The 10091-nt window shown below is 40.5% G+C and overlaps 1 protein-coding gene across 1 annotated transcript in view; it reads left to right on the forward strand.

Annotated features, from left to right (window-relative positions):
- Nucleotides 1-8768, forward strand: part of LOC117333411 (ATP-binding cassette sub-family C member 9-like) — a 49681-nt gene extending 40913 nt beyond the window's left edge. The window contains 5 exon segments of the mRNA XM_033892700.1: nt 1080-1267; nt 1428-1531; nt 1645-1694; nt 3403-3549; nt 8481-8768. Of these exon segments, the coding sequence (XP_033748591.1) occupies nt 1080-1267; nt 1428-1531; nt 1645-1694; nt 3403-3549; nt 8481-8621 (630 nt within the window). The 3' untranslated portion in view covers nt 8622-8768.
- Nucleotides 8769-10091: the final 1323 nt, after the last annotated feature.

Raw genomic sequence — 10091 nt, forward strand, 5'->3', positions numbered from 1 at the left:
CTGTAAACAGAGTTGTTCCCCCTATAAACAGAGTTGTTTCCCCCTGTAAACAGAGTTGTTCCCCCTGTAAACAGAGTTGTTCCCCCTCTAAACAGAGTTGTTTCCCCCTCTAAACAGAGTTGTTTCCCCTCTAAACAGAGTTGTTCTCCCTATAAACAGAATTGTTTCCCCTGTAAACAGAGTTGTTTCCCACTGTAAACAGAGTTCTTTCCCCTGTAAACAGAGTTGTTCCCCCTGTAAACAGAGTTGTTCCCCCTATAAACAGAGTTCTTTTCCCCTGTAAACAGAGTTGTTCCCCCTGTAAACAGAGTTGTTTCCCCCTGTAAACAGAGTTGTTTCCCCCTGTAAACAGAGTTGTTCCCCCTATAAACAGAGTTGTTTCCCCCTGTAAACAGAGTTGTTTCCCCTGTAAACAGAGTTCTTTCCCCCTGTAAACAGAGTTGTTTCCCCCTATAAACAGAGTTCTTTCCCCCTGTAAACAGAGTTGTTTCCCCCTCTAAACAGAGTTGTTCTCCCTATAAACAGAGTTGTTTCCCCTGTAAACAGAGTTGTTTCCCACTGTAAACAGAGTTCTTTTCCCCTGTAAACAGAGTTGTTCCCCCTGTAAACAGAGTTGTTCCCCCTATAAACAGAGTTCTTTTCCCCTGTAAACAGAGTTGTTCCCCCTGTAAACAGAGTTGTTTCCCCCTGTAAACAGAGTTGTTTCCCCCTGTAAACAGAGTTGTTCCCCCTGTAAACAGAGTTGTTTCCCCCTATAAACAGAGTTGTTTCCCCTGTAAACAGAGTTCTTTCCCCCTGTAAACAGAGTTGTTTCCCCCTATAAACAGAGTTCTTTCCCCCTGTAAACAGAGTTCTTTCCCCCTATAAACAGAGTTCTTTCCCCTGTAAACAGAGTTCTTTCCCCCTATAAACAGAGTTGTTTCCCCTGTAAACAGAGTTCTTTCCCCCTGTAAACAGAGTTCTTTCCCCCTGTAAACAGACATGTTCTCCCTATAAACAGAGTTGTTTCCCCCTGTAAACAGAGTTGTTCCCCCTGTTAACAGAGTTGTTCCCCCTTGACATTATTTTCCCTGTTACAGATTGGAATCTGTGGTCGGACAGGAAGCGGTAAGTCCTCTCTTCTGCTCAGTCTTTTCCGTATGATTGATATCTGCCAAGGCCAGATCCTGATCGATGGAAAGGACACAATGAAGATCCCCCTGCCAGAGCTTCGGTCCAAACTCGCTATCATCCCACAGGACCCGGTACTGTTTGAAGGGACGATCAGGTAAATTGTTCAGAGAGAGAATTTATCAGAGCATGAATGCATCCTGAAATAGCTGTGTGTTATATCATAAACAGATAAACAAGAAAAAGATTGTCTTTGACCAGTTGATATGCCTTGTTATGGTTTTTGTTGATATATCAGGGTTTTGTTTCTTTGACAGATACAACCTTGCCCCAAAGTGTGATATAAGTGATGAGAGGCTTTGGTTGGCCCTGGAAACTGTACAGCTCAAGGACACCATTTCTGCCTTACCAGAAAAACTTGGTAAAATCTTGATTTTCTTGTTACTGATGTCATATGGCTTCTATATATCACAGCGCATGTTTGTGTGTTGAAGAGCTAAGAGAGATCTGATACTTTGCTATATGTCTTTACAGATTCTTCTGTATCAGAAGGTGGGGAAAACTTCAGTGTTGGACAGAAACAGGTAAATATACCACAGAAAATGCTATGTTATTAAGACAGTATTTATTCTTTATGTTCTTGATAAGCTATATACTTAATGTGTATCAAACTTACTCCGCATAATCAATAGGTATTTCATTCTGTTGCCAAAAAGCCAGGGGATGTGATAGCTCAGTCAGTTAGAGTGCCAGTCACATAACCTCAGGGTGAAGATCCAAGGTGTGTGTCAGCCACATAACCTCACGGTGAAGATCCAAGGTGTGTGTCAGCCACATCACATCAGGGTGAAGATCCAAGGTGTGTGTCAGCCACATCACATCAGGGTGAAGATCCAAGGTGTGTGTCAGCCACATCACATCAGGGTGAAGATCCAAGGTGTGTGTCGGTCACATCACATCAGGGTGAAGATCCAAGGTGTGTGTCAGCCACATCACCTCAGGGTGAAGATCCAAGGTGTGTGTCAGCCACATAACCTCACGGTGAAGATCCAAGGTGTGTGTCAGCCACATAACCTTAGGGTGAAGATCCAAGGTGTGTGTCAGCCACATAACCTCACGGTGAAGATCCAAGGTGTGTGTCAGCCACATAACCTCACGGTGAAGATCCAAGGTGTGTGTCAGCCACATAACCTTAGGGTGAAGATCCAAGGTGTGTGTCAGCCACATCACCTCACGGTGAAGATCCAAGGTGTGTGTCAGCCACATAACCTTAGGGTGAAGATCCAAGGTGTGTGTCAACCACATAACCTCACGGTGAAGATCCAAGGTGTGTGTCAGCCACATAACCTCATGGTGAAGATCCAAGGTGTGTGTCAGCCACATAACCTCATGGTGAAGATCCAAGGTGTGTGTCAGTCACATCACATCAGGGTGAAGATCCAAGGTGTGTGTCAGTCACATAACCTCACAGTGAAGATCCAAGGTGTGTGTCAGCCACATCACATCAGGGTGAAGATCCAAGGTTTGTGTCAGCCACATAACCTCACGGTGAAGATCCAAGGTGTGTGTCAGCCACATAACCTCACGGTGAAGATCCAAGGTGTGTGTCAGCCACATAACCTAAGTGTGAAGATCCAAGGTGTGTGTCGGTCACATCACCTCACGGTGAAGATCCAAGGTTTGTGTCAGCCACATAACCTTAGGGTGAAGATCCAAGGTGTGTGTCAGCCACATAACCTCACGGTGAAGATCCAAGGTGTGTGTCAGCCACATAACCTAAGTGTGAAGATCCAAGGTGTGTGTCGGTCACATCACCTCACGGTGAAGATCCAAGGTTTGTGTCAGCCACATAACCTTAGGGTGAAGATCCAAGGTGTGTGTCAGCCACATAACCTCACGGTGAAGATCCAAGGTGTGTGTCAGCCACATAACCTTAGGGTAAAGATCCAAGGTGTGTGTCAACCACATAACCTTAGGGTGAAGATCCAAGGTGTGTGTCAACCACATAACCTCACGGTGAAGATCCTGCGTGTGTGTCAGCCACATCACCTCAGGGTGAAGATCCGAGGTGTGTGCCAGAAGATTTTTCAAATTTGTATTCTGCAACCGATCAACCAAAGATTTCAGTTAATTACTGGTGTGTTACTGAACTTTAAAAAATGGATTTTGGCCTTTTATATAAATATCCAATGCATGTAAGTTAATGGGACTGTTTCATTTGCTTGTGTTTCATATAACCTAGCATGCTCTTGGTGAAACAGGGGGAATTACAACATGTTTCTGTTTTCACAGCTGTTTTGTTTGGCCCGAGCATTCCTCCGAGAAAACCAAATACTGATTCTAGATGAGGCAACAGCCTCCATAGATCTGGAGACAGACAGCAAACTGCAGAATGTGATATCTACTGCCTTTCAGAATAGGACTGTCATCACTATAGCTGTGAGTTATCTCCCCTGTCTCTCTATTATCTGTATTTCATAATCAGGATAATCATGTTGTGTTTCCCTGAATGATCATGATAATCATGTTGTTGTGTTTCCCTGAATGATCAGGATAATCATGTTGTTGTGTTTCCCTGAATGGCATTTTCATTCAACAAGTTTTGCAAAAGTGATTACCGGTAGTTTATTTCTGTCTTTGATTTTTTTGCAGAGGTCTCCTACATTTTTCAACTGATCTCTTTGACCCTTAGCAGGTATTACAACTGTGATAATGTAGTTATGGCTCCCTGAATGACACTTGGCAGGTATTACAACTGTGATAATGTAGTTATGGCTCCCTGAATGACACTTGGCAGGTATTACAACTGTGGTAATGTAGTTATGGCTCCCTGAATGACACTTAGCAGGTATTACAACTGTGGTAATGTAGTTATGGCTCCCTGAATGACACTTAGCAGGTATTACAACTGTGATAATGTAGTTATGGCTCCCTGAATGACACTTAGCAGGTATTACAACTGTGGTAATGTAGTTATGGCTCCCTGAATGACACTTAGCAGGTATTACAACTGTGATAATGTAGTTATGGCTCCCTGAATGACACTTAGCAGGTATTACAACTGTGGTAATGTAGTTATGGCTCCCTGAATGACATTTAGCAGGTATTACAACTGTGGTAATGTAGTTATGGCTCCCTGAATGACACTTAGCAGGTATTACAACTGTGGTAATGTAGTTATGGCTCCCTGAATGACACTTGGCAGGTATTACAACTGTGGTAATGTAGTTATGGCTCCCTGAATGACACTTAGCAGGTATTACAACTGTGATAATGTAGTTATGGCTCCCTGAATGACACTTAGCAGGTATTACAACTGTGGTAATGTAGTTATGGCTCCCTGAATGACACTTGGCAGGTATTACAACTGTGGTAATGTAGTTATGGCTCCCTGAATGACACTTAGCAGGTATTACAACTGTGATAATGTAGTTATGGCTCCCTGAATGACACTTAGCAGGTATTACAACTGTGATAATGTAGTTATGGCTCCCTGAATGACACTTGGCAGGTATTACAACTGTGGTAATGTAGTTATGGCTCCCTGAATGACACTTAGCAGGTATTACAACTGTGATAATGTAGTTATGGCTCCCTGAATGACACTTAGCAGGTATTACAACTGTGGTAATGTAGTTATGGCTCCCTGAATGACACTTAGCAGGTATTACAACTGTGATAATGTAGTTATGGCTCCCTGAATGACACTTGGCAGGTATTACAACTGTGGTAATGTAGTTATGGCTCCCTGAATGACATTTAGCAGGTATTACAACTGTGGTAATGTAGTTATGGCTCCCTTAATGACATTTAGCAGGTATTACAACTGTGATAATGTAGTTATGGCTCCCTGAATGACACTTGGCAGGTATTACAACTGTGGTAATGTAGTTATGGCTCCCTGAATGACATTTAGCAGGTATTACAACTGTGGTAATGTAGTTATGGCTCCCTTAATGACATTTAGCAGGTATTACAACTGTGGTAATGTAGTTATGGCTCCCTTAATGACATTTAGCAGGTATTACAACTGTGGTAATGTAGTTATGGCTCCCTGAATGACATTTAGCAGGTATTACAACTGTGGTAATGTAGTTATGGCTCCCTGAATGACACTTGGCAGGTATTACAACTGTGGTAATGTAGTTATGGCTCCCTGAATGACACTTAGCAGGTATTACAACTGTGATAATGTAGTTATGGCTCCCTGAATGACACTTGGCAGGTATTACAACTGTGGTAATGTAGTTATGGCTCCCTGAATGACATTTAGCAGGTATTACAACTGTGGTAATGTAGTTATGGCTCCCTGAATGACACTTGGCAGGTATTACAACTGTGATAATGTAGTTATGGCTCCCTGAATGACACTTGGCAGGTATTACAACTGTGGTAATGTAGTTATGGCTCCCTGAATGACACTTAGCAGGTATTACAACTGTGATAATGTAGTTATGGCTCCCTGAATGACATTTGGATTTATCTTTTTAACATGCCCATCAAAATTGGATGGTAGTATTATGGTATAGCGTCATCAGTCTGATGTAAACTTTTGTGTGTCTGGTGATCTACAACTGTCTTTAAAACCTCCGGTACGCTTTACCATCCTGTTATGTAGCTGTGTTTCCCTGAATGACACTTTAATCCCGCTATTTTTAGCCCACCATCATCAGATGGTGGGCTATTCAAATCGCCCTGCGTCCGTGGTCCGTGGTCCGTCCGTCCCTCCGTCCGTCCGTCCGTAAACAATTCTTGTTATCGCTATTTCTGAGAAAGTACTGAAGGGATCTTTCTCAAATTTCATATGAAGGTTGCCCTTGGTGCCTAGTTATGCATATTGCATTTTGAGACCAATCTGAAAACAACATGGCCGACAGGCAGCCATCTTGGATTTTGACAATTGAAGTTTGTTATCACTATTTCTGAGAAAGTATTTAAGGGATCTTTCTCAAATTTCATATGAAAGTTGCCCTTGGTGCCTAGTTATGCATATTGCATTTTGAGACCAATCTGAAAACAACATGGCCGACAGGCAGCCATCTTGGATTTTGACAATTGAAGTTTGTTATCACTATTTCTGAGAAAGTATTTAAGGGATCTTTCTCAAATTTCATATGAAAGTTGCCCTTGGTGCCTAGTTATGCATATTGCATTTTGAGACCAATTGGATAACAACATGGCCGACAGGCAGCCATCTTGGATTTTGACAATTGAAGTTTGTTATCGCTATTTCTGAGAAAGTGCTGAAGGGATCTTTCTCAAATTTCATATGTAGGCTCCCCTTGGTGCCTAGTTATGCATGTTGCGATTTGAGACCAATCGGATAACAACATGGCCGACAGGCAGCCATCTTGGATTTTGACAATTGAAGTTTGTTATCGCTATTTCCGAGAAAGTACTGAATGGATCTTTCTCAAATTTCATATGAAGGTTCCCCTTGGTGCCTAGTTATGCATATTGCATTTTGAGACCAATCTGAAAATAACATGGCCGACAGGCAGCCATCTTGGATTTTGACAATTGAAGTTTGTTATCGCTATTTCTGAGAAAGTACTGAATGGATCTTTATCAAATTTCATATGTAGGTTCCTCTTGGTGCCTAGTTATGCATATTGCGATTTGAGACCAATCGGAAAACAACATGGCCGACAGGCAGCCATCTTGGATTTTGACAGTTGAAGATTGTTATCGCTATTTCTGATAAAGTACTGAAGGGATCTTTCTCAAATTTCATATGAAGGTTCCCCTTGGTGCCTTGTTATGCATATTGCATTTTGAGACCAATTGGATAACAACATAGCCGACAGGCAGCCATCTTGGATTTTGACAATTGAAGTTTGTTATCGGTATTTCTGAGAAAGTGCTGAAGGGATCTTTCTCAAATTTCATATGTAGGCTCCCCTTGGTGCCTAGTTATGCATATTGCGATTTGAGACCAATCGGATAACAACATGGCCGACAGGCAGCCATCTTGGATTTTGACAATTGAAGTTTGTTATCGCTATTTCCGAGAAAGTACTGAATGGATCTTTCTCAAATTTCATATGAAGGCTCCCCTTGGTGCCTAGTTATGCATATTGCATTTTGAGACCGATCTAAAAATAACATGGCCGACAGGCAGCCATCTTGGATTTTGACAATTGAAGTTTGTTATCGCTATTTCTCAAAGTACTGAATGGATCTTTCTCAAATTTCATAAGTAGGTTCCCCTTGGTCCCTTGTATTGCATTTTTGGACCAGTCTGTCCTGAAAACAACCTGACAAACAAACAGCCATTATTGTTAAATCTCAAATTTCTTATATAGCTAGGATTCCCTTGTTTGAAAAGTACTGGAGGGATGTCTCAATTTGCACAGATTAGTAAAATGAAGGGAAAAGTAGAGAAAAGATCAATCTGACATGGAACCTATGAAGATCATTCAATGGTGGGCGCCAAGATCCCTCTGGGATCTCTTGTTACAAATGCTATTCCCCTTATTCTGGAGATCTCCTACAGTTTTCTACCGATTTCCTTGAACCTTTGTAATCATGATATACACCTAAATAGTAGTTGTTTCCCTGAACAGCATTGTCATTCAACATTTTTTTGTGTATTGCTCTTTGTATATTTCAGTACTTGATTTTTGTCCAGAGATCTACATTTTATGACCAATTTCTTTGAAACTTGGTAGGCTTTATAACCATGATTTATAGTTGTGTTTTCCTGAGAGGCATTTTGATTTCATGTCTGGAGATCTACAGATTTCTTTGATGGCTTTGTAATTATGATATGACATATGGATGTGGAATGAGGGAGATCTCCCTCATTGGAGGTTTCAGAGGTTGACATGTATGGTATGTAGTGGTATTTACAGTGTAATGCGTTGGAGATTAATCTTTAATTTACTGTATTCCTCAAACTAGGAAAATTAACATTGACTTTGTACATAATAGCAAAGGTGAGAGTTTAAACACTTTCTGGCATTGTACAATTTATTATTCTGCCCTGCAGTACTCTTGTTTGGAGATCTGCTACATTTTTCGACCAATCACTTTGAAAATGAGTATAATTTATTAATCCTAATACGTAGTTGTGTTAGTGTTTACTTCCTGAGTGGCATTTTATATCAACTTTTTATGCAATTCTCTGTAAATGCATCTAAACTTGGAGATGAAATGGTACTCTCTCAATGATATTTTGATTAGAAAATTAATCTTGCAGTTCACTATTTCTATCACTTTTGGCATTGTGTCTTTGGTTTTTGTTACATTTTCCCTTCAGGTGAATATTAACAAATCTGATACAAGTGATAACATCTGTTATCAGTTTTTCTGTTGTGATGTCGCAGTTACCATCCCACATTGCTAATATCAACTCTTTTTATTTGTAGCATCGCATATCAACCATACTGAAATACGACAGAGTGCTGGTAATGGACAACGGCCATATAGTTGAGATTAACACCCCTGAAAAGCTTCTGGAGGACACAGACTCACACTTTTATGCGCTTGTGCACCAAGCTAAAAAATAATCACAGATGTTTGTTAAATGATTAGCCATTGTTAGACCAAGACTGAACAGAACTGTTATTTTATGAAGGTTCTCTTATATTTTCATTTATTGAATGAATATCATTTACATCTGTAAACCACCTGTTAATTAACCATACAGTGAGTATGCCCACCGTTGGGGGGGGGGGGGGGGGGGGGGGGGTCCACTAATGATTTAGAATGAAAGATTTTTTATCATTGAGTAATGAATTTCACTTATCTGCAGCAAGACATGTTGATATTTCCTAATGTGTATGAACAGTATGAAGTTTATACTGAATTCATTTTGTTTCTTTAACAAATATGCTAAAGTCATTGTGCATTGTCATCATTTATCTGTTTCACTACTTCCTCAAGAAACTCTGGTATGGTTTTAATTGGTGATACTTGAGGATTATTTTCAATTTGTATCAAGAGGTAATGACCAAAATCAGGCAAAAACAACTTCTCAAGAGGTACTAACATATATTTGAAGTGTACCATGTACAGTGATACCTTTTTAGACACCGTCCTATTGGTCTGTAATTTTACCATGTCATTTATTGTCAACTTTTTTTAGATATAAATCTAATGTCTTGTTTCAGTAGGAAATTGTCTCCCCTTCAGTGTGAGTTGTCCTGTATAGGTGAGTTTGATTGTTAGCTATGTGTTTACACATGCGGATAAACAACAATCACTGCTGTGCTTACAAATGGTAACACATCCGAAAAATGTCTAGTTGTTTGTTACAGTATATATACACATACCCATTAAATGTAATCAAAGTGAGATAGTTTCTGCCTGAGGAGTTGTCTCCCTTCTTATACAGGGTAATTTGTCTTATCTTCTGTGTGTAAAGGGACTGGTCTTCCTTGTCTGATTGAGAGTTAGGGTCGATGGGAGTGAGGGATGAAACACTACATCCGTCCATATTTATTTTTGAAGCCTGTAGTATCCCTTACTCAACAAAATGATCGCAGTACAGGAGATGTTTGATGGCAGCTTTATGTAATGCTTGCCATTGCTATCAAATAAAACCAGGAGGACTGGTGTTAATCTTCACTACAAATACTACCAGGAGGACTGGTGTTAATCTTCACTACAAATACTACCAGGAGGACTGGTGTTAATCTTCACTACAAATACTACCAGGAGGACTGGTGTTAGTCTACACCACAAATACTACCAGGTTTTCTCTTTATGTAATGTTGTCAGTATGCTTTTGAGAGCTTTATATAATAAAGGTATTAAGGGATTTCATTTTATAGGATTTTGTGGTTGTCCTGTTTTTCCTTTTTTTTCAGGATGTTTTTTGTTCATGGTTGTCAGGGTATTTGTGGTTATCTGGGTGTTTGAGGTTGTCAGGGTATTTGTGGTTGTAGGGTGTTTGTGGTTGTTAGGGTGTTTGTGGATGTTGATGTGCACATGTATGTGGTTATCAGGGAGTTAATGGTTGTCAGGGTATTTGTGGT

The sequence above is a fragment of the Pecten maximus genome, chromosome 8 (genome assembly GCF_902652985.1).
Source record: "Pecten maximus chromosome 8, xPecMax1.1, whole genome shotgun sequence".
Lineage (NCBI taxonomy): Eukaryota > Metazoa > Mollusca > Bivalvia > Pectinida > Pectinidae > Pecten > Pecten maximus.